We start from the raw sequence: 26,144 nt of genomic DNA on the forward strand, positions 1-26,144 counted from the left end.
GAGCCTTCCTCATGGAAGACTAATACTCCAACAAGCCATGTCTTCAGCCCCTCACTGGGGGATTCTAGGCAGGGGCTCTATCACTGAGCCACACCCCAGCTCCTCACTGGGGGATTCTTTTTTTTTTTTTTCTTCCTCAAACCAAACCATTTATTGACAGCAAAGGTCTCCGTAGCTGTGAACTACGTGAGGGGTAGGTAGGGAATAGTGTGGGAACCAGCAACGGGCTCCTTGCAGGAGTGCTGACACCCCGGGAATGCTGTGAGCTCATGCCATCACTGGAAAGCAGAGCATAAATAATACTGGTGGGCAGGTGTGGGCATAGGGATAGCATAGGATAGCCACCTCGGAGAGCTATCAGGGACATGGGGACACGGACAGAGAGAATGCTGGGCACAGGGGCACAGGACACATGGACTATGGAGGCGCACAGACAGTGGGGAGCATAGGACATGCCGAGGTAACACACAAAGAAATAGGGCTGAAATTCTGGGCTATTCTGAAGACTACCCAGGAGGCTTCCTCCTCCACCACTTAGGCCCTGGGGTTTGCAGGCAAGACACACTGAGGCAGGACTAGGCAGCAGGTCACTTTCCCTCAGGGTCAAGTAAGGGACCCTGAAGACAGCATTTGCAGATCTAAGGCTGAACTGTGCCTTCAGGGTCCTTGTCATAGATATAGCTGCCCACAGCACCGTTATTCACTCCCTTGGGTCCAAAGAGAATTCCATAGCAAGGCTTGTGGCAGTAGGACTGGCCGTCATGCTCAGCATGCCCGCCGGGAGTCAGCGTCTTGGAGCAGCGCTCACAGCGCAAGCAGGGCCGGTGCCAGTCCTTGCCCAGAGAGGTCACCTTCTCAGCAAAGTACACCCTCTTGTTGCATCGAGGACACATGTTAGGTTCCCCCGTGAATGTAGTGACACTAGAGGCTTTGCTGGGACCTTTGGGCGGTCCGCTGGTCTTCCTCTCCTCTGTTCGCACCACAGGGACCTCGATAGGGCCAGTGACCTGAGGGCCCTCAGCCAGGGGCTTCTCATAGATGTAGGAACCAGCGCCCCCTATATTCACGCCTTTGGGTCCAAACAGTGTGGCATAGCAGGGCTTGTGGCAAAAGGGCTTCCCATCATGCTCAGCGTGGCCCCCCGGGGTCAGTGTCTTGTTGCAGCGCTCGCATTTGAGACAGAACTTGTGCCAGTCCTTGCCCAGGGAGCTCACCTTCTCGGCGAAGTACACGGTCTTGTCACACTTGGGACACTTGGAGGCCATGGTCCCTGTGCTCGGTAGGTCCGCCCCCTCCACCCGAACTGGTCTCTGCGCCGCCCCTCACTGGGGGATTCTATACAGGTGCTCTGCCACTGAAGCATGACCCCAGACCCTCACTGGGCGATTCTAGGCAGGGTCTCTACCACTGAGACGGATTACCTGCCCTCACTGGTACTGTTTTCTCCAGGTTGATTATGTTCTGTTTAAGTCAGGGCAGCTGAGATCACCCACATGAGACTTTTATGAAATCATATCTATTAACTTTTCCTCAAAGAGAGGTGGGGAAGGTTCATGTGACTCATGACACTCACAAAAGCCCTTCTACAAGATTATATAAATGATAAACAGTTGCTGGGAGAAATGGGACTCTCAAAATTCACTTTAACAAAATATTCTATTTTTGTGAATCTTTTCCTGTCACATAAAATAGAAATACTTATATTGGGCTGTGTGAGTACAAACATTGTCCCCTGTTGGCTCATGGGTGAAGTTTACAGATCCTGCTCTAAGGGGATGTGACTGTGTAATTTATTATTTCCTATTCATAGGAGGCTCAGACTCTGGATATATATTAGATATAACCTTGTAGAAGATTTGACAGTTTGTGAATAATTAGAGTGCAGTAGATGCAAATAATTTCTACCACATAAAGAATAGGCAGTCAGGCTTGGTGGCAAAAACTCTTACCTACTGAATCATATCATATCATATCATATCATATCATATCATATCATATCATATCATATCATGTTATATCATTTCATATTATATATATGAAAACAATGAGATTTTACCAATTCCCCAATATCACCAGGGTATCCAGCGTTAAAGAGGAATTTCACCTCTTTAGTAACTTCTGCTGACTATAATCTTGCTCAGCTTGCTTTGCTATAGAACCCAGAAGAGCCAGCCCAGAGATGGCACCACTCACCATGGGCTGGACTCCCCTGCATTGATCAGTAATTGAGAAATTGCCTTACAGCTGGATATCATGGAGGCACTTTGTCAACAGGCTCCTTCATCTCTGATGACTCTAGCTTGTGTCAAGTTGACACACAAGCTAGCTACTATAATCGCCTGGGGATGGACCTCTAGCCATGTCTCTGAGAGCTTTAACTGAGGAAAGAGGACCCATGGTAAACACAGATGACATTGTTGTATAGACTCCTGGGTCCTGGGCAAATATAAAGGAGAATATGGAGAAAGTGAGCTGTACACTAGCCTTCTCCTCTCTGTTTCCTGGCTTTGGATGCTATGTTAGCAACTGCCCCATAGGCCTAAATAAACCCCTCTGCCTTTTAAAATCATATTTTAATTTACCCCTTGAAATTTCATGTATGCGTACAATGTACCTTGATCATATCCACCACCAGCCCCCATCCAAACCCCCACAGGACACCCAGCACAGCTCCCTCCTTATTTCTTGGCTTCTTTTTGCTTTATATTTATTTATATTTTAGTCCACTGAGTCTTCTTACTATGGCCCACATGAGCATGAGTGAAATGGGGGTCATTCACTGGGTACCAATATCCCCCAAAGAAAAATGATTCCCCTTCTCCTGGCAGTCATTGTCTGCCCATAGCCCCTCAGTCAGAAGTGAGACCTAGTCCCTCCCTACCTGTGCTCAAATTTCTAACTTGGGCAGATCTTGTTCAGATAACCATAGCTGCTGTGTGTTCATGTGTGCATAGTCAAGTCCAGAAGACAGTATTTCACTGCACATCTCTCCAGTCTCCATCTCTTTCATTCTTCCTGCCTGCTCTTCTGTAATATTCCCTGATCCTTGAGAAGGGCAGCATTTCTTCTCTTAAATATTATGATAGCTTCACTTGAGAGCACCATTTTAACATGATCATTATTAACATGTTACCTATTATGGTAGCAGCATCCCTAATGTAAACATCTGATATCACAAAATCTGAAATGATGAGGGCACCAACATGGCTCCACAGGAAAATACCACAACAGACATCACTTAATAGGCTGTGACCAAAACACAGATGTCCTAAAATATTGTATTAAATGTCCTACAGGATCTATAAATTACATAAATGAAATCCATGCTTAGTCACTCCCAACATAGCTCATTAAATATATGCACTTATTCCAAAATATGAAAAACAAAACTTCAGATGCTCTGAGTGCTGAGAACTTCAGAAAGGACACTCAGTTGGTATTAGCATCCAGTGTTTGGCGTTCAAGAATATTTTCTATGCATATAAGTAGTATTGTTTTAAAGATATGGAAAGATGGTTTTAAAGTCTAGAAAGATGGTTCAGTGGTTAAGAGCACTTGTTAGAGAACCTCAGTTTAGTCTCTAGCACCTAGATTAGGTGGCTTGTAATGCCAGCTCCAGGGGACCTAACAGCCCCTTTTGACCTCTTCAGGCACTGCACCCATATGTGCACATACATATTTGCAGGTGCACAATAAAATCTTTAAAAAACTTCTCCAAAAAGACACGGTCATATCTAAGGGTGTCATGTTACATTAACATGGTTCCTTGGAAATCTGCCCATTGAAAACTTGGAGACAGAGAAATGTAACTGTGAGAAATCAGTTTTATCAGCTCCCGAACTACAGTATTGTGCAGTACTTCCATCCGCCTCTAAACGTCGATGTGAGTTGAGTGTCGTGCTGATGAAGAAAAACCTTCCCATGCAGAAGAAACAAAAGATACAACTCAGTCCTTTCTGAAAGATGAACCACAAAAGAGTCATGACAACAAACAAAGTGAGGACACATCTTGATTTGAAAGTTTGCATTCTTCAAATTCATAACTTGAAATCTCAGCCCTCAGCTAAACTTAGGGCCTTGTGCTTGTAGTATCGAGTGCTTAGGACGATGTGGTAAGAGGATTGCTATAGTTCAGGGCCACTTTGGGGTACATGGTAAGTTCCTGGCCAGCATGGGTGGGACCCTGTTTTAAAATACCAAGCTAAATAAACAAGTCAAACACACACACACACCCCACAGTCCTTAGGGTAATGCCATTAGGAGATGAGGCCACTGAGTGGTCGTGAGGGTAAATCCCTCATGAACGGGAGCATAGCACTTATAAAAGAACCATGTGCCCATTCCCTAGGTCCAGGTGAGGTCTTCAATTTAAAGTGAACGAAGGCCCTCACCAGATTCTCAATCATCCGATGTCTTGGTTTGGATGTCTCAGCTCTAAGACACGAGAGGAGCATATTTCTATTGTTTATAAGCCACCCAGTCTCTGGTGTTATGTTGTGGGAGCACAGATAGATTGAGAGTTCTCAAGGTGGTTTGAAGCTTGCATATCTGCTCTGTGAATCTAGCCCACTAACTATCCATAAGCTTGTGACTACTTTAAGGTGAGATCAAGAGGACTAGGGAAGGGTTTTGTTCCAGTTTGATTTCTGCAGCTATGATTAGACATATTCTAACCAAAAGCAAATTAAGGGAAGAAAGGGTTTCATTTCATATTGCACTTACAGTCTATCACTAAATGAAGTCACGCCAGGGCCTCAAGTAGGAACTTGAAGGTAAGTGTGCTTATTGTTCCACACAGCATTACCTTGGACCAAGGTACTCACTTCATAGCCAAAGATATACAGCAGAAACTATGAAGGGAGCTGCTTGCTAGCTGGACGCAGGATAACTTTCTTTTCAAAAATTAATTAATTACATCCCACTGCAGTTTCTCCTCCCTCCTCTCCTCCCAGTTCCTCTCCTCATCCCTCTCTGTTCCCACCACCCAATCCACTCCGCCTTCATTTCTGTTCGGCGAAAGGGCAGGTCTCCCATAGATATCAACAAAATATGGCACATCAAGTTGCAGTAAGACTGAGAAGTGCCCCCGCCCCTGCGCCGCCATGTATTAAGGCTGGGCAGGGTGACCCAGTATGAGGTGTAGAGTTCCAAAACTCAGCAAAAGAGTCAGAGACAGCCCCTGCTCCCACTTTTAGGAGTCCTACAAGCAAACCAAGCTACACAACTGTCACTTACATGCAGAGTGTCTAGATCAGTCCTGAAGGCTCCCTGGTTGTCAGTTCAGTCTCTGTGAGCCCCTATGAGCCTAGGTTAGTAGATTCTGTGAGTTTTCTTGTGGTGCCCTTGACCCCTCTGACTTCTACAATTTTTCTCCCTTTTCTGCAGGATTCTCAGGTCCCACCTAATGTTTGACTGTGGGTTTGCATCTTTTCAGTTGCTGCCTGAAAACTCTCTAATGACAACTGAACTAGGCACGAGTCTATAAGTATCGCAGAACAGACTTAGGCATCATTACTTTGACATTCCCCGCCCCCAGTCATATTTGGTTCTATCCTAGTTCTATTTGAGTCATCCAGCCTTTGGGTCCTGACGCTCCAGGCAGTGTCAAGGGTGGACTTATTCTCCTGGAATGGGTTTCAGGCTAAATCAGTCATTGGCTGGCCACTCCCTCAATCTCTAGACCACCCTGACCTCAACACATACCACAGACAGAACAGACTGTAGGTCGAAGATTGTGTGGCTGGGTTGGTTCCCCACTCCTCCACTGGAAGTCTTGCCTGGTCACAGGAGATGGCCAGTTAGTATCTGCTATTGCTACGAGTCTTAACTGGGATCATCTTTGTAAATTCCTGGGAGATTCCCTTGTGCCAGAGTATTACCTGATGCTCATATGCACCCCATCTTTCCAGTAGTCTCTCAGTACTCTCCCTCTTCACCCTACCTGATTGCTCATATTCTCATCCCCACACACCCTCAGTCACTCACAAAATCTCTTCTATTTCCACTTCCCAGGGGGAACTGGGTGTCCCCCATTGAGCCCTCCTTGTTACTTAGTTTTTCTGGGTCTGTGGATTTTAACAGCATAGTTATACTTTATTTTACCATATTTGTCAGGCTAACCTTATATATCCCAGGACCACCTACATAGGGACGGCACTGCCCACAGTGGGCTGGGTTCTCTTACATCAATTAACAATCAAGACCTTCCTCTACAGATATGCCCACCGGCCAATTTGGTCTAGGTAATTCCTCAGATGAGGTTCCTCTCTCAGGTGACTCTAGATTGCATCAAATTGACAATTAAGACTCACTAGGATGTTTCAGACACAACCAAGGTAAACAGGGTATGTCATTCCTGACACCTTTCTAAGACAGAGGAATAAGCACCACCAACAGTACAAAAATTCATTTTAGTGTAAGACAAGACCGTGTTAGATAAAAAAAACAGGGATACACAATGAGTCATTTTAAAACATCATAGACTGAGAGAAAAATAAATCCCTTTCCAATGGTCTTTTGAATCCTTCTGATTATGAAAAGGAAAAGCTTCAATTTAATGCAGGTACATCTCTACTGTCTAATTTCATAATCTCCCCTTTTAGCAAAAAGGAGGCCAGGACGTGGCTTAGAACCTTATTTGAACAGTAGTATCTAGTGAAATGTTACACCAGGCTTTTCATAGCACGTTCTAGTTGCATTCCCTCTGCACAGAAGGTACTGCTTACTTTTTATTATATTGAAGAAATAATGACTTTATTAAAGTGAACTAAAGGGGGTCCGACTTAAAGAAAATTCCAAGTAAGTAGTAGTTTTTGGTGGTATCTAGATGTGGCAAATGGAGAGAAGGGTGACATCTGAGTTGTTAAGTTTGGGAAATATGATCTCTTGATATTTTTATTTTTTTTCTGTATGAAAATGAGAATTTCATGTTTTATTCAGTATGTCCATAGACCCCAGGGTGGTGAATTAGTCACGGGTCAACAACTGACAGAATAACCAAGTTTGGAGAATACAAAAGGAAAAAAAGCTAAGCAGACTTTTTAAAATAAAAGAATTGTAAGAAGAGCTAAAATGCAAATTAGAGCCAAAGTGTAGGGTGTTTATTTTTTTTCACTACTCAGTACTAGATACTTAATACTGGTCTTACATCCCAGAGAGTGCTGTTCTAGCCAATATTCACACGTTCATACCACCCAAGGAGAAATGTAAAGTTAGTGCCCTGTTTGGAGTAAAGATGGAATGCCAGCTAAACTTTCCTGCCTGCTAATCCAGGTTCACAGCCTCTATTCCTGCCTTTCTCTGATATCTTTTATTTTCCTACTTTGTTCTCTCCTTTAACGACAGTGACAGATTCCACAAGTAAAATAAACTGGTAGGTAATCGCTCCTCTCCTCTTTCCTTCTCCAATACACACTGTAGTGGAAATGGTGTTTGATGTCTTCTAGCTCAAAACAATTCTCAAGAAAGCCTCTATCCACTATCCTCTGTTATCTGCCATCAACATGCTTGGTGAAGGAGAAGAAAGTGTATTCCTTATTAGTACTGAGTTTAGACAAAAATTTCAGACATTTTTTGGTTGTTACAACTGGTAGAGATTTCTGGTTCTAGCATCTGCCACCCCCATACCTCTCATGATGTACGGGCATGCTCTTCTAAATTTCAAATAGGGACAAGGTTGGAAAACTCTAAGAAAGAGTTCTGAGTCCCTGGACATGATAGAGATGAAGCAGAAGGACCTTGCCCTCTGTCTACCAGCAAATGCTTTTTAAAAATGCAATTTGCACCATGATGTCTTAAATGAACTTGAACATTGAACAATGTATTGTTATAACAGTCAGTCCTTTACTAGCATGGGTGGGTAACATGAAGTCAGTCTTCAAGGTATTTGAAGAATTGTCTCATCCCTTGTTCTGGACCATGATGGGAAGATTAGTAAGAATGAAAAAGAGACTTCTACTTTTGAACTTCACTAATGGGTTGATGTGGTTGCGGGTTCTTAAGGAACATGGTATTTCCTACCTGTGGTTCTCAGAGATACTGTGAAGCTTAAATACATTCAAATCTTGAAACAACTTAAAGCACATATGAAGCATGGGTGCTGCTTAACGAACATCAACTGACACTGTCATGATCATCGCTGTCATGTTGTCAGCACCACCATCATCAGCAGCATCATCAGTACCACCATCACCAAAGTGTTTCCTCAACTATAGGATGCTCTAAGTACATGGTAGGTTGTAGAGATGGAAAAAGGGCAGACGGTCCCTTTGCATGGAATTAAGGTTATCCTTCTGAGCTGTTAGTAAGAACCCAAGCATAATGAATACTATTAGCCATCTGTGAAGCAACTCAGCAGATGGCCTAATCTTCTTAACTGGGTTACAATCCTCCATAATCCAGACCCTACTGACCTGTGTGTTCTCACTCTCTGATGAGCATCTCTTTGACCTTACCCCATGGTCTCGCTTGTCATTTATTTTATTCTCTTGTCCTTTATCCCACCCTGAATGCCATTCGTCTCTCACTGTCTGTAGTTCCTGTTCTTTACCCATGACAAACTGCTCGCTACCTGCAACAATAGTCTTCACCACGTTTATTCTGCATATCTTGGAAAGAACTCCCCAGTTTGAAAGGATTGCATATGATCTACAGTCCCATTCAGTGTAAGCTTTTTCGCTGGGGGTGCAAGATTTGATTTATAGCTGCCTTCCTTGTTCATAATACAGAACCTTGAACTTAAGGTCACTTAACAAACATGCACTCAGTAAACAAATACTCCAGTAAATCTATGCAGAGGCAATAATGTGGACACCAAGTTTCCCTCACATGGATTTAGGTGTGTTCTTGGGGAGGCCTGACCGAAATGAGACTGGGGTTCCATAACTCCTAACAAGACCATGTCCTACCAGGCCTCCTGTTTGGCTCCACCTCTCCAACATTTTATCACCTCTTTATAGCACCTAACCTGAAGAGTAAGTCTTTAATAATAGAACTTAAAGAAGGTGGAGACACTTTGGTCAGGCTGTCGAATAAATAAGTAAATTTAAAAAAAAGGTGGAGATGCTTAAGACTTAAACTATAGGAAGGAACAAGAAAAAAAAGTTTCTGTGTTTGATGATATTTTGGAATTTTTCTGTTATAGTAACAACCCTATTCCCCAATCCTTAGGGAATCACACTTTTGAAAAATCAGTGTTCTGTGGCTTCTAATAGTCCACCAGAGACCCTGGGATAGGCATCCTTGAGTAACTAAAGTCAGTGAATTTATGAGTGTTTCTTAGGCCTTATCCAGAAAAAGAGTTGTCAGTTTGCAAGGTCTCTAGTGCTGAGCCATGTCCCTGCTTCTAGCCCCTCCATGGTGAATTCTAGGTAGGTGCTCTACCACTGAGAGTACGTTCCCAGCCCCCTCTTTACCTTTTATTTGGAAACAGTTATTTTGCTAAATTGTCCATGCTGGTATCGAACCTACTCTGTAGTGCAGACAAGCTTTGCACTTAGACTCTTTCTACCTCAGGCTCCTGAAAACCACCACAGCCCTGTGCCTCAGAGTCCAGTTCTAACTTTTTCTAATCCTCGTTGTACTAGTAAGAAAACTAGTACTGTGCTGTCCATGCAGTGAGGTACGGCTGAGTCACATTCTACCCAGAATTTCACCCGAAGACCCCAGGCACACTGCATGCAGCCTTAATGGTGGCTTTACATCTTCACGCAGCACACATCTCTCTTGGACCAGTTTTTAGAGTAGTCAGTGTTTGGCACTTACTGTTCTCATCAACCATTCTGACTACTGGGTCTTTTCCTTCGCACCATCTCCTTCATGATCCACAAGCATATCATCTAAGCAACACGAGACTCCAAGAGTTGGTGGTGAGTGGTTTGGGTTTGACTTGAGGCTTAGCTACCATTTCTACTTGTGACCCCCACTTGTTCAGTTTATATTGAATTTATTTTTATTTCTTAAAAAAAACTTTGCATAGTAGCTGGGCGTGGTGACACATGCCTTTAGTCTCAGCACTTGAAAGGCAGAGTATCTCTTTAAGTTAAATGCCCACCAAGACTACATATTGAGTTCCAGGACAGTCAAGCCTACATAGAGATACTCTGTCTAAAAATACAAAAAATTTACTTAGGCTGGGCAGTGGTGGCACACGCCTTTAATCCCAGCACTCGGGAGGCAGAGGCAGGTGAATCTCTGGGAGTTCGAGGCCAGCCTGGTCTACAAGAGCTAGTTCCGAGACGGGCACCAAAACTACAGAGAAACCCTGTCTCGAAAAACCAAAAAAAAAATTTACTTATAATAATAATAATAACGATTATTAACAATAAATTATTATAATGATCAACAATATTACTATGATTACTAACAATATTATAATATTAACAATAATCATTAATGATACTAATTATTAGCAATAATATTATCAACTGTGTGTGTGTGTGATGGCACACATGTTGATGTCAAAATACAGCTTTAGTGGAATTGGGTATCTCCACCTTTGTGTAGGTTTTGGGTATCTAGAGCTCCCATCCTCTTGTTGTCTCATCTGTTCTCTATAGGCTGCTGATGAGATTATTTGGGGGGTTAAACCCAGGATCTCATATATGCTAGACAATTATTCTGCATTCAAGTCACACCTCACTCTCTCACTAGTGGATTCTAGGCAGGTGTTCCAATGCCAAGTTATATTCTCAACCCTTATGAAGGTCTCTCTTTCTTTCCTTTTTTTTTTCTTTCCTGAGATAGGATTTCACTCTGCAGTTCTGGCTTTGTGCCAGAACTCACCAAGTAGACCAGGTTGGCCTTGAACTCACAGAGATCCACCTGCCTTTGTCTCCTGAGTGCTGGGATTAAAGGTTTGTGCCACTATGCCCAGCTCTTATTAGGGCCTCCTTAATGCATGCTTTTATATATTCATTCAGAAGCAAATTTTAAAAAAATATTTAAAAATTAATTTTTGTCTTATTTTGATTTTAAAATTTTATTTAAGCAACTTTTTTTCATTTACTTTACATACTGACTGTAGTTTCTCCTTTCCTTCTCTCCTTCTGTGTTTCCCTCTTCCCATCTACCCACCTTCCCATCCACTCCTCCCCATCTCAATCCAGAAAGGCACAGGCCTCCTATGGGCTTGAGCAAAGCATGACACATATAGTTGAGGAAGGACTGAGCTCCACCCCTCTGCTGTAATCAGACTAATGACTGCCCTAATTGTCATCAGAGATACTCTATCCAGTAACTGATGGAAGTAGATGCAGAGGTCCATAGCCAAGCTCTGGGCTGAGCTCTGGGAGTCTTGCTGAAGAAAGGATAAAGGACTGTACTAGCCAGGGGGTCATGACAGGGGAACTCCCAGAGAGAGTGTACCTGAGCTCATGGGAGCTCATGGATTCTGGATCAACAGTTAGGGAGCCTGCACAGTACCGACCCAGGCCCTCTGCCTGTGTGTGGCAGTTGTGTAGCGTGGTCTCTTTGTAGGGCTCCTAGCAGTGGGATCAGGACCTGTCCCTGGTGCTTAGCTGGCTTTTAGGAACCTGTTCCTCAAGCTACTTCTTTTATCTTTTTAGGTTATAAAAAGTTACATAATTTCCCATTTCCCTTTTATTTCTCCAATCTCATATATCCTTCCTTGCTCTCCTTCAAATTCATGTTTTTTTTTCATTATTTTTTGCCAAATGTGTACACACACACACACACACACACTTTCTTTTTCGAGACAGGGTTTCTTTGTGTAACAGCCTTAGCTGTCCTGGAACTCAGTCTGTAGACCAGGCTGGCCTTGACCTCACAGAGATCTGCCCACCTCTGCCTCCCGAGTACTGGGATTAAAGGTGTGTGCCATTACCCCACCTGACTCATATATATTCTTTTTTTTTAAATATTTATTTATTATTTATTATGTATACAATAGTCTATCTGTGTGTATGCCGAAGGCCAGAAGAGGGCACCAGACCTTATTACAGATGGTTGTGAGCCACCATGTGGTTGCTGGGAATTGAACTCAGGACCTTTGGAAGAGCATGCAATGCTCTTAACCTCTGAGCCATCTCTCCAGCCCCTCATATATATTCTTAAATAGAACCCCAGAAGCAATTTTTTTTGTTGAATTCTTCTAATGTAGTGGGTGCAATGAGTAGGTGTTCTGTAAAATCTACACAGGAGGTGAATAAAACCCAAGTAAATACATGCTCTTGGTGATCATGGACATGAAAAAGTGTCGGGGTCTGGTACTAGCCTGAACCATAAATTATTTTTCTCCACCAGACCCCAACATAAACTATTTCTCTCTAGACCGGCGTGAAGGTGCGGAATAAAGACACAATTCACATGGCTTTACCGGGAGGGAGATTCTCAGAGATTCCTCATGAAATCTTGAGTTTACATCCTGAAGAATTTCTTTCGTTTATTCTCCAGTCTTTATACCAAAACTTAACTTAGAGGAAATACATTAGCATTCTGTCTCCTAAGTAACCAGGTGACTTTTCCGTCATGCCCACAACTACCTGTCCGCTCTGTATGCTAGCTGTCATGTAAGTTTGAATTAGCATGTCTATCAGGCATCCTCCAAATTACAAAGAAAGGAGCAACAACATCCTGACCTTTTGTTAGGTTGCAATGGCCAATGGCCTGTCTGGTAGGCTACAGGACCCTCCTCAGATACTGACTATGGCTTTAGAGACTGGCTACCACACCATATAGAAATATGGGCCTACAATCAGGAGATAGAGGAATAACTAGGGCACATTTACTTTTGACTGAGAGGCTCCCCTGAGTATACTATACATAAACTGAGATCTGGGAGCACAGAAGGAAGAGAAAACAGATACTGAAAGACCCCCGGTGTGGGGAGACTCTCACTCAAGTCTCCGGATAACATGACCTCCCCAGTAACTCACGAGAGACCGTCCTTGCGCAATCACACGAGGCTTTAATCGATGAGATGAGACAGGAACCAGTGCACTGGGGCCGAGGCTCATAACCCATGCAGGGGAAGAGTTCGACCCCAGTGACCGGGAGAAGGAGTTTTTAAGGGAAGAAACCACAGCCCAGTAATCCAAAAGGGTCGTAGAAAATTCCAAAAACCCAGTGATGGTCACAAGGGGGCAACTCCCTGCCTCTCAGGACCACTCCCAAGGTCATAATCACCTAGTTCCTAAAACACAGTACAATGATAATCACAAGGGGGAAACTCCCTGTTTCTCAAGATTATTCTCAAGATTACAATCTAACTTTATCTTCGGCTAGTTCCTGAAACACAGTCACTGAACTGGCTAATGCTAGCTTCCTGATTCTTCTCTTCCTGTTTAGATTTTTGGCTATTTTCTTCCTGCTGGGGGGGGGGGGCTGGATTTATGCAGGTCTATCAATACAAACATATGTAGAGGAAGGAGGGGACTCATCTACTCGGAAAAGCAGGGGGCACACAAACTAGATATTAGTTCCTATCTGTTTTTGTTTATTTATTTTATGTGTATTGGTGCTTTGCCTGCATGTATGTGTTCACCAAGTGTATGCCTGGTGCTTGCAGAGGTCAGAGAAAGGTGTCAAATTCCCTGGAACTGAAGTTACAGATGTTTGCGAATCACCCTGTGGGTGCTGGGAATTGAACCCAGGGCCACCAGAAGAGCTATCAGTGCTCTAACTGATGAGCCATCTCTCCTGCCTCAGTTCCCATTTATGGAGACAGGAGAGAAACAACTTTTGCTGTGTCCTCCAGATCTTTTTACCAGTTACAACTCCATGCTTGTATCCTTACCTCCTAGAAACCTGATAGCTACATCTTAGTTAAATTTTTAACCTTAATCCATTTCTACCTTACACTAATCCTTTATGTGAATCTTTAAACCACCCCTCTATGGCAAGGCTTGCTTTCCTAATTTTAGTGAGGAGTAAGATAAGATTAAAATCCAATTAACAGTTGTTGCACATGTACTAAGACCTAGGCAGGCAGTATCACACTGCTTAAAAGTACCTGCTCGGGAGCTGGGCTGCTTGGCCTTTTGTTACTTTCTAACTCCGACAAAGTCATTGCATGTCTGGGTCTCACATCATCCACAATGTCTGTCAGAAAATGTCTTCAAAATCTTACAGAAACATTTTCTCTCCTCTCTCTCCTCCTGTCCTCTCTGTTCTCTTCTCCCCTCCCTCTCTTTTCTTTCCATTTCTCCTCTCTCTTTACCTCTCTCCTTCTCTGTCTCGTCCCTCTCTTCTCTTCCCATCCCCTTCTCCTTTCTTCCTTTCTCCCTCATCTCATATTTAGATGTCTTTGGAGATTCAGAGAATGTCTTTACATCACCATTTTCCTCCATTCTAGAATTAGGAGAACAAGCCTTACCACAGAGGGGTGGAGCAAACATTCCTGCATCTGTGAAGAGCATAGTCCGAGGACTTTGTAGGAAGGGCTCACCTATTCCAGTTCCCTTTCTTTAAGCCTTGGGATACAGGCAGGCTTCCTTAACATCACTCAACACAAGCGCTCTGCCTCTCCTCATTCCTCAAGTTTCTTCACAGATAAAGGAACCTTTCAGAACCTCCCATCCTGTTTCTACCAACTTATGAGGTTTGGGTATCAGGGTAACTATAGCCTCATAAAATGAATTGGGCAATATTCCTTCTGTTTCTGTTTTGTGTAATAATTTGAGGAGAATTGGCTGGTAGAATTCTTTGCTAAAACGGTCTGACCCTGGCCTAGTTTGTGTTGGGAGTCTTTTAATGACTGATTCTATTTCACTAAGTTTATAGTTCTATTTAAATTTTCTAATCTTGATTTAATTTGGTAAGTGGTACCTACTATCAAGAAAATTATTCATTCCTTTTAGATTTTACAATACAGAATACAGGTTTTTAATGATTCTCTGGATTTCTTTGGTTTCTGCTGTTAAGTTTCCCTGATTTTGTTAATTTGAATATTCTATCTACATCTTGGAGATAGTTTGGATAAGGGTTTATCTATTTGATTTCCTCAAAGAATTAACTGTTTTATTGATTCTTTGTATTGTTCTCTTTGTTTCTATTTTATTGATTTCAGCTCTCAGTTTGGTTATTTATTGCCATCTGTTCCTTTTGGGTGTGATTTTTCCATCTTGTTCTTTAGCTCTCAGGCACGCTGTTAGGTTGCTAGTGTGCGATCCCTCTGATGTTTTACTTAGGCACTTAGTGCTGAAAGACCCCCGGTGTGGGGAGACTCTCACTCAAGTCTTGGGATAACACGACTCCCCCTCCCCCCAGTAACTCACGAGAGACTGTCCTTGCTGCAATCACACGAGGTTTATTGACAGGAGCCAGTGCGCTAGGGCTGAGACTCATAACCCACGCAGGGGAGGAGTTCGACCCTGAGTAGCTGGGAGAAGGGTATTTAAGGGAAGAAACCACAACCCAGTAATCCAAGTCATTGAAAATTCCAAAAATACCAGTGATGATCACAAGGGGGTAACTCCCTGTTTCTCAAGATTATTCTCTAGATTACAATCTAACTTTATCTTCAGGTAGTTCCTAAAACAGAGTCACTGAACCAGCTAATCCTAGATTTTTGGCTCTTCTCTTCCTGCTAGAGGGTTCTGGATTTATCCGGGTCTTTCAGTGCTACGTACTTTCTTCTTAGTAACACTTGCGCTGCATCCCGTAAGATTGGGTATGCTGTGTATTCCTTTTCATTCAACTCTAGAAAGTTTTAAATTTCTTTCTTTATTTCTGTCTTGAGCCATTTTTTATTCAGTAGAGTTTTTCAGTTTCCATGGGTTTGTAAGCTTTCTGTTGTTGTTGACATCCAGCTTTAATCTGTGGTGGTCTGTTAGAATGCAGGGAATTATTTCAATTTTCTTAAGTCTTTTTTAAAAATTTAAAAATAATTTTTTAATTTAAATAACATTTTTTTTTACATACCAACCAGTTTTTCTTCCCTCCTCTACTCCTGTCTCCTCCCCTCTCTCATCTATCCCCTCCCTATCCATTCCTACATCTCCATTCAGAAAGGGGCAGGCCTCCCATGGGCTTGCACAGAGCATGGCATATCAAGTTGAGGCAGGACTGAGCTCATCCCTTTACACTGAGGGAGGGCCAGGTAATCCAGCATGATGAACATGTTACAAAAAGCTAGCTCAGCGCCAGGGCCCTGCTTTCACTGCGGGAAGCCTTACAAAGAGACCAAGCTATACGATTGTCACATATATGCAGAAAGCCTAGGTAGGTCCCATTCAGGCTTCCTGACTGTTGGTCTAACTTCCATGAGCTCCCATGAACTCAGGTCAATTATCTTTGTGGGTTCCCCTGTCATGACCTCCCTGGCTAGGAGTCTTAGTTGGGGTCATCCTGTGAGTTCCTGGGAGTTTCCCTGGCACCTAGTTTCTCCCTAACTCCAAGATGGCTCCCCCATCAAGATAACTCTTTTGTTACTCCCTCACTCCATCCTGCCTCCACCCACCTCTTGCACTCAACCTGTGCAGCCTGCTCCCTCTAGTTCCCATCCCTCCATCCTTCCACTCCTCCATCCCTCAATCCCTCCATCCCCCACCTCCCATCTACCCAGATATTTTCTCTTTTCTCTTTTCAGGGAAGCCCATGCTTCCCTCTTTGGTCCCTCCTTGTTATCTAGCTTCTCTGGGGCTGTGGATTGTAGGTTGATTTTCCTAGCCTTTCTTCCTAATAACCACCTCTGAGTGAGTACATACAATGTTTGTCTTTCTGAGTCTGGGTTACCTCACTCAGGATGACGTTTTTCCCTTTTTTTTTCTAGTTCCATCTATTTGCCTGCAAATTTCATGAGGTCATTTTTTTTTTCAGTTGTGTAGTACTGCATTGTGTAAATGTACCACTTTTAAAAAATCCATTCTTCGGTTGTTTCCAGGTTCTGGTTATTACAAATAATGCTTCTATGAAAATAGTTGAGCAAGTGTCCTTGTGTCTATTGAGTCTTGGGCGTCTGAGTATGTGATCAATTTTGGAGACATTTCTGTTAGGTTCTGAGAAGAAGGTATATTCTTTTGTGTTTGTGTGAATTGTTCTATAAATATGTGTCAGGGTCATTTGGTTTATACCATCAGTTATCTCCAGCATTTCTCTGTTTAATTTTTGTCTGGATGACTATTGGTGATGGTAGGGTATTGGAGTCTCCATCAGTGAGTGAGGATCAACATGTTATTTAAGCTATAGTAATGCTTCTTTTATAAGGGTGGGTGCTCTTGTGTTTTGGGCATAGATATTTAAGAATTGAAATCTCATCTTGGTTGATTTTTCCTTTGATGAGTATATAATGTCTTTCCCCATCTCTTTTGGGAAATTTTAGTTTTAGTTTGAAGTCTATCTATTTTGTTAGATATTAAAGTGGCTGCACCAACTTGTTTCTTAGGTCCATTACTTGGAATGTCTTTTTACTTTACCCTGAGGTAATGTTGCCCATGATGTTGAAGTATGTTTCTTGGATACAGCAGAAAGATGATCTTGTTTTTGTATCCATTCTGTTGTTAGTCTGTGTCTTTTTTGGGGTAACTGAGACCATTGATATTGAGAGATATCAATGACCAAAGACTATTAATTCCTGTTGTTTTACTGTTGTTGTTGTGTGTGTTTCTCTTCTTTTGGTTTTACTGGTATCATATCATTTATTCCTCACGTTTTCATGGGTATAGTTAACCTTCTGGGTTTGGAGTTTTCCTTCTAACACCTTCTGTAGGGTTGGACTTTTAGATTTAAATTTGACTTTATTATGTATTATCTTATCTTCTTCCATGGCAATTGAAAAGTTTGCTGGGTATAGTAGTCTTGGTTGTCATCTGTGGTTACTTAGAGTCTGTAGCATGTCTGTCCAGGCCCTTCTGGCCTTTAGAGTTTCCATTGAGAAGTCATGTGTAGTTCTAATAAGTTTGCTTCTATATATTACTTGGTCTTTTCCCTTGCAGCTCTTAATATTTTTTCTGCATGTTTAGTATTTTGATTATTATGTGGCTAGGAAACTTTCTTTTCTGGTCAATCTACTTGGTGTTCTGTATTCTTTTTATATCTCTATAGGCATCTCCTTTAGGTTAGAAAAGTTTTCTTCTCTAATTTTGTTGAAAATATTTTCTGACCATTTGAGCTGAGATTCTTCTCCTTCTTTTATGCTTATTATTATTAGGCTTGTTTTTTTCATAGTGTCCTAGATTTCCTGAATTTTATGTCAGAAATTTTTTAGAATTAACACTTTATTTTACTGATACATTCCTTTCTTCTGTCATATCTTTAATGCCTGAGAGTCTTCTGTTGCTTGTATTCTGTTGGTGAAACTTGCCTCTGTAATTCTTGTTTCCATTCCTAAATTTTTCTTTCTTTCTTTTTTTTTTGAGGTACATAATTCTTTCTTTATTCCTTTAAAAAGGTTTTAAAATTTTAATTTAATTAGCATTTTAAAATTTATTTTAGGCCAGCTTAGCCTGTTTGGGCGCTGGGTCAGGGAGCTGAGGGAAACGGGGCGGGCGGGAATTGCTTTGCTTCAATAGCCTGCCTGCAGCAAGGTAGGCCCTTTGCCAACAAGGTTCCTGGTCAGCAAGGGAACCTGATCCTGTTCTGGGGGACACATCAGAGTGGTTGGTGACTGTGTTCTTGACCCAAGGCAGGAGCCCGGAAGCAGAACATGGACATTCCCGGACCCCCTTCACTCCCTGGTCATTTGGCAGGGGCTGCTCCCCTCTGCTGGGGCCTCTCTCTCGCTAACCCATTCCAGTTTGCACCCAGGAACCTCCTCCCTTCTTCCTCCCTTCTGCAGGGTCACAGGATCCCCTAGCTCAGCCTGTTTGGGCACTGGGATGGGGTGCTGAGGGCAAGAAGCAGACGGGAGTTCCTTTGCTTCAATAGCCTGCCTGCAGCAAGGTAGGCCTTTTGTCAGCGAGGTACCTGGCCAGCAAGGGAACCTGATCCTGTTCCATAAGATCCATAGGATAACATTTGAAGAAAGAGATGGGCAGGTGCCAAGGCAAGAATTCCTCCACCAATCTGAAAAACAACATGAAAACATCAGAACCCAGTGATCTTACAACAGAAGGTCTTGAACACCCAAATCCAGAAGAAGGGGAAAAAATGACATTATGAAAGCGATAGTCCCTTAAACAGCATGTAAAAAATGCCATTATAGAAATGGATGAGAAGTATAACAAAAAGTTAGAAGAAATGAATAAATACTTAAATGATACTCTGGGAAACCAAGAAAAAACAATCAAACAGGTAATGAAAGCAGTTCAAGAATTGAAAACTGCCCCTTTTTTTCCTCTTTGGGCACATAACACCATCCAGCTCAGTCTGTCTGGCGCTGGGGACAAATCCTCAGGGCAAGTAGGCAGGCGAGACCTCCTTTGTTTCACTGGCCCGCCTGCACCAACCAAGGTAGGCACTTTGTTTACGAACTACCCAACCTGCATGGAGATCTGATCTCGGCACCAGGAGAGACAGCAGTGGGGTGAGTTTGTGACCGGTGGCGGTGGAAGCAGCCCTGGACAGGGAACTCTGAAGTTCCTCATCCCCCACCCTATACTCCCTGGGCTCCCTGCAGGGGCTCTACACCCCGCATACTGCCTCTCTCTTCTTGGCCCACCCAGCTTGCATCGCATCCAAAACCCTTCTTCCTTCTTCCCCCTTTCCTCTTTGGGCACATAACACCATCCAGCTCAGTCTGTCTGGCGCTGGGGGCAAATCCTCAGGGCAAGTAGGCAGAGGAGACTTCCTTTGTTTCACTGGCCTGCCTGCAACAAGCAAGGAGAGACATCACTGGAGCACCAGGAGAGCTATCACTGCAGAGAGCCATCACTGGGAAGGTACATCAGTAGGCAAGGAGACCTGATCCGGTAAAAGAAGATCCATAGGGGAGCATTCAGAGAAAGAGATGGGCAGGCGCCAATGCAAGAATTCACCCAACAATCTGAAAAACTATATGAAACCACCAGAACCCAGCGACCTCACAACAGGAGGACATGAACACCTTAATCATGAAGAAGTAGATAAAATTGACTTTATGAAAGTGATTGATGCCATTAAACAGCATGAAAAAAATGCCCTTATAGAAATGGATGAGAAGTATAACAGAAAGTTTGAAGAATTGAGTAAATCAGTGAATGATACCCTAGGAAACCAAGGAAAAACAATCAAACAGATAATGGAAACAGTTCAAGACTTAAAAACTGAAATGGAGGCAAAGAAGAAAACACAAACAGAAGGCCAGCTGGACAGGGAAAATCTAGGTAAACGAATAGAGACTACAGAAGCAAGCATAACCAACAGAATACAAGAGATAGAAGAAAGAATCTCAGATTCTGAAGATACCATAGAGAAAATAAACACGCTGATCAAAGAAAACAGCAAGGCCAACAAATTCTCATCACAAAACATTCAGGAAATATGGGACACAATAAAAAGACCACACCTAAGAATAATAGGAATAGAAGAAGGAGAAGAAGCGCAGCTCAACGGTCCAGAAAATCAATTTAATAAAATTATAGAAGAAAACTTTCCCAACCTAAAGAAAGATATACCTATGAAGGTTCAAGAAGCATACAGAACACCGAATAGGCTGGATCAAAAAAAACATCCTCTCGCCATATAATAATCAAAACACAAAGCATACAGAATAAAGAAAGAATACTAAGAGCAGCAAAGGAAAAAGGCCAAGTTATTTATAAAGGTAAACCTATCAGACTTACACCTGACTTCTCTATGGAAACCATGAAAGCCAGAAGGTCTTGGATAGATGTACTGCAGAAACTAAGAGACCATGGATGCAAGCCCAGACTACTATACCCAGCCAATCTTTCATTCACTATAAATGGAGAAAACAAAATTTTCCAGGATAAAAACAAATTTAAACAATACGTAGCCACAAATCCAGCCTTACAGAAAGTAATAGAAGGAAAATCACTAACCAAGGAGTCCAACAATGACCACAATATCTCAGACAACTAGAGACTCTTCACCAGCGCAACACAAAGAAGGGGAACACACAAAATTTACAACTAAAAAAATGACCGGAGTTAACAACCACTGGTCATTAATATCACTTAATGTCAATAGACTCAACTCTCCTATAAAAAGGCACAGAATAAGAGATTGGATACGAAAACAGGATCCAACATTCTGCTGTTTACAAGAAACACACCTCAACCACAAAGACAGGCAACTACTCAGAGTAAAGGGTTGGGATAAGGCTTATCAAGTAAATGGACCTAAGAAACAAGCAGGGGTGGCCATACTAATTTCTAACAAAGTTGACTTCAAACTTAAATCAATCAGGAGAGATGGAAAGGGACATTTTCTACTCATAACAGGAACAATTCATCAGGATGAAGTCTCAATCCTGAATATCTATGCCCCTAATATGAAAGCACCCACTTATGTAAAAGAAATATTACTAGAACTCAAGGCAGACATCAAACCACATACACTAATAGGAGATTTCAACACACCTCTCTCACCAATGTACAGGTCAATCAGACAGAAACTTAATAGAGAAATAAGAGAATTAATGGAGGTAATGAAGCAAATGGACTTAACAGTCATCTATAGGACATTCTGCCCAAATAGGAAAGAATATAACTTCTTCTCTGCAGCTCATGGAACCTTCTCGAAAATTGACCACATACTCGGTAACAAAGGAAACCTCCACAGATACAAAAAAAAATTTAGTGACCACCTGTGTCTTATCAGATCACCATGGATTAAAGTTAGAATTCAACAATGAGACTACCCCCGGAAAGCCTATAAACTCATGGAAACTGAACAGTCAACTACTGAACCACACCTGGGTCAAGGAAGAAATAAAGAAAGAAATTAAAGTCTTCCTTGAATTTCATGAAAATAAAGAGACAACATACTCAAACCTATGGGACACTATAAAAGCAGTGCTAAGAGGTAAATTCATAGCACTAAGTGCCCACATAAAGAAAACGGAGAAAGCACACATTGGAGACTTAACAGCACACCTGAAAGCTCTAGGAAAAAAAAAAAAGAAGCAGACTCACCCAGAAGGAGTAGAAGACTGGAAATAATCAAACTGAGGGCTGAAATCAACAAAATAGAAACACAGAAAACAATCCAAAGAATCAATGAAACAAAAAGTTGGTTCTTGGAGAAAATCAACAAGATCGAGAAACTCCTATCCAAACTAATCAAACGACAGAGAAAGAACACGCAAATTAATAAGATCAGAAATGAAAGGGGGACATAACCACAGACACAGGGAAAATTCAGAGAATCATTAGATCTTACTACAAAAGCCTGTATGCCACAAAACTGGAAAATGCAAAAGAAATGGACATTTTTTTTTAGATAAGTAGCAAATACCAAAGTTAAACCAAGACCAGGTGAACAATCTAAATAGAACTGTTAGTCGCGAAGAATTAGAAACTATTATCAAAAACCTCCCAACCAAAAAAAGCCTAGGAGCAGATGGTTTCAATGCAGAATTCTACCAGAACTTCCAAAAATACTCCTTAATGTATTTCACAATATAGAATCAGAAGAGTCATTGCCAAATTCCTTTTATGAAGCTACAGTTACCCTGAGTTACCCTGATACCAAAACCACACAAAGACCCAAACAAGAAAGAGAATTACAGGCCTATCTCACTCATGAACACCGACGCAAAAATCCTCAATAAAATACTGGCAAACTGAATCCAAGAACACATAAGGAAAATTATGATCAAGTAGGCTTCATCCCAGAGATGCAGGGCTGGTTCAACATATGCAAATCTATCAATGTAATTCATCATATAAATAAACTGAAAGAAAAAAAAACATACGATCATTTCATTAGATCTGAAAAAGCATTTGATAAAATTCAACATCCCTTTATGATAAAGGTCTTGGAGAGATTAGGGATACAAAGGTCATACCTAAATATAATAAAAGCTATTTAAAGCAAGGTAACAGCTATCATCAAATTAAATGGAGAGAAACTCAAAGCCATCCCACTAAAATCAGGAACACGACAAGGCTGTCTACTCTCTCCATACCTCTTCAATATAGTGTTTGAAGTTCTAGCAATAGCAATAAGACAACATAAGGGGATCAAGGGGATTCAAATTGGAAAGGAAGAAGTTAAACTTTCGTTATTTGCAGATGATATGATAGTATACATAAGCAACCCCCAAAACTCTATCAAAGAACTCTTACAGCTGATAAACACCTTTAGTAATGTGGCAGGATACAAGATCAACTCCAAAAAAATCAGTTGCCCTCCTATACACCAAGGATAAGGATGCAGAGAGGGAAATCAGAGAAGCATCACCTTTCACGATAGCCACAAATAGCGTAAAATATCTTGGGGTAACTCTGACCAAGGAAGTGAAAGATCTATTTGACAAGAACGTTAAGTCTTTGAAGAAAGAAATTGAAGAGGATACCAGAAAATGGAAGGATTTCCCTTGCTCTTGGATTGGGAGGATCAACATAGTAAAAATGGCAATTCTCCCAAAAGCAATCTGTAGATTCAATGTAATCCCTATCAAAATCCCATCAAAATTCTTTACAGACCTTGAGAGGACAATAATCAACTTCATATGGAAAAACAAAAAACTCAGGATAGCAAAAACAATCTTATACAATAAAGGAACTTCTGGAGGCATTACCATTCCTGACTTCAAACTCTATTACAGAGCTACAGTATTAAAAACAGCTTTGTATTGGCATAAAAACAGAGAAGTCGATCAACGGTATCGAGTAGAAGACCTGAATTTTAACCCACAAACCTGTGAACACCTGACTCTTGATAAAGGAGCTAAAAGTATACAATGGAAGAAAGAGAGCATCTTCAACAAATGGTGCTGGCAGAACTGGTTGTCAACCTGTAGCACAACGAAAATAGATCCATATTTATCACCATGCACAAAACTCAAGTCCAAATGGATTAAAGACCTCAATATCAGTCTGAACACACTGAACTTGATAGAAGAGAGAGTGGGAAGTACTCTACAACACATAGGCACAGGAGACCACTTCCTACATATAACCCCAGCAGCACAGACATTAAGGGCAACATTGAATAAATGGGACCTCCTGAAACTGAGAAGCTTCTGTAAAGCAAAGGACACTGTCATTAAGACAAAAAGGCAGCCTACTGACTGGGAGAAGATCTTCACCAACCCTGCAACAGACAAAGGTCTGATCTCCAAAATATATAAAGAACTCAAGAAACTAGACTTTAAAATACTAATTAATCCAATTAAAAAATGGGGCACTGAACTGAACAGAGAATTTTCAACAGAAGAATTTCAAATGGCCAAAAGACACTTAAGATCATGCTCAACCTTCTTAGCAATCAGGGAAATGTAAATCAAAACGACTTTGAAATGCCATCTTATACCTGTCAGAATGGCTAAAATCAAAAATACCAATGATAGCCTTTGCTGGAGAGTATGTGGAGTAAGGGGTACACTCATCCATTGCTGGTGGGAATGTAAACTTATGCAACCACTTTGGAAAGCAGTGTGGTGGTTTCTCAGAAAATTTGGCATCAACCTACCTCGGGACCCAGCAATACCACTCTTGGGAATATACCTAAGAGATGCCCTATCATCCTACAAAAGTATTTGTTCAACTATGTTTATGGCAGCATTATTTGTAATAGCCAGAACCTGGAAACAACCTAGGTGCCCCTCATTGGAAGAATGGATGAAGAAAGTGTGGAATATATACATATTAGAGTACTACTCAGCGGTAAAAAACAATGACATCTTAATTTTGCATACAAATGGATGGAAATAGAAAACACTATCCTGAGTGAGGTAACCCAGACCCAAAAAGATGAACATGGGGTGTACTCACTCATAATTGGTTTTTAGCCATAAATATAGGATATTGAGCCTATAATTCACGATCCTAGAGAAGCTAAATAAGAAGGTGAACCCAAAGAAAAACATATAGTTATCCTCGTGGATATTGGAAGTAGACAAGATTGCTGGGCAAAAATTGGGAACTGGGGGTAGGGTGGGATGGGGGAAGGGGAGATGGGGAGAGACAAGTGAGAAGGGGAAGATGGGGAAAGCCTGGGGAATGGGATGGTTGGGATAATGGAAGGATGGATATGGGAGCAAGGAAGTATATATTTACTTAAGGGAGCCATTTTAGGGTTGGCAAGAGCCTTGACTCTAGAGGTGTTCTCCTGGGATCCAGAGAGATGTCCCCAACTAGGTCCTTGGGCAGCTGAGGAGAGAGAGCCTGAAATGGCCCGATCATATAGCCATACTAATGAATATCTTGCATATCACCCTAGAACCTTCATCTGGCGATGGATCGAGATAGAGACAGAGACCCACATTGGAGCAATGGACTGAGCTCCCAATGTCCAAATGAGGAACAGAAGGAGGGAGAACATGAGCAAGGAAGTCAAGACCGCAAGGGGGGCACCCACCCACTGAGACGGTGGGGCTTATCTATTGGGACCTCACCAAGGCCATCTGGACTGGGACTGAAAAAGCATGGGATAAAACCGGACTCTCTGAATATGGTGGACAATGAGGGCTTCTGGGAAGCCAAGGACAATGGCACTGGGTTTTGATCCTACTGCATGTACTGGTTTTGTGAGAGCCTAGCCTGTTTGGATGCTCACCTTCCTAGACCTGGATGGAGGGGGGAGAAGCTTGGACTGCCCACAGGGCAGGGAACCCTGACTGCTCTTTGGACTGGAGAGGGAGGGGGAGGAGAGTGGGGTGTGGGGAGTGGGTGGAGGGGGAGGGAAAAGGGAGGTGGGGAGGAGGCGGAAATTTTTAATAAAAAAATAAAATAAAATAAATTTATTTTACATACCAACCACCGTTTCCCTTCTCTTCTCTCTTCCTATTCCCTCCCCACACTTTCCATGTACCCCCTTCCCATCCACTAGTCCTTTGTTTCCATTTAGAAAGGTACAAGCCTCCCACAGATTTGAACAAAGCATGGCACATCAAGTTGAGGCAGGACCAAGCACCTTTCTCTGCATCAAGGCTGAGTGAAGTAATCCAGCATGGGGAACAAGTTCCCAAAAGCCAGCTAACTGCTGGAAGCAGATGCAGAGATCCATGGGCAAGCACTTGGTCAAGCTCCTGGAGTCCTGCTGAAGAAAGGAAGAGGGATTGTACAAGCCGGTGCAGGGGTGGGGGTGGTGGTTCATGGAAATGATGGGCATGAGAAACCCACAAACACAACAATTTTTCA

General features: G+C 42.2%; 1 protein-coding gene across 1 annotated transcript; it reads right to left on the reverse strand.

Moving 5' to 3' along the window:
* Positions 1–210: 210 nt before the first annotated feature.
* Positions 211–1,312, reverse strand: LOC130869834 (cysteine-rich protein 2-like). The gene has a single exon (XM_057762290.1). It carries the CDS (start codon positions 1,263–1,265, stop codon positions 639–641), a length of 627 nt encoding a protein of 208 aa, XP_057618273.1. The 5' UTR covers positions 1,266–1,312; the 3' UTR covers positions 211–638.
* Between the last annotated feature and the right edge of the window lie 24,832 nt (positions 1,313–26,144).

This window comes from Chionomys nivalis, chromosome 2, assembly GCF_950005125.1.
Source record: "Chionomys nivalis chromosome 2, mChiNiv1.1, whole genome shotgun sequence".
Taxonomy (NCBI): Eukaryota; Metazoa; Chordata; class Mammalia; order Rodentia; family Cricetidae; genus Chionomys; species Chionomys nivalis.

Coding starts and splice junctions, on each gene's coding strand:
- LOC130869834 (XM_057762290.1), bottom strand. CDS start 1,265: ATGGCCTCCAAGTGTCCCAAGTGTGACAAGACCGTGTACTTCGCCGAG.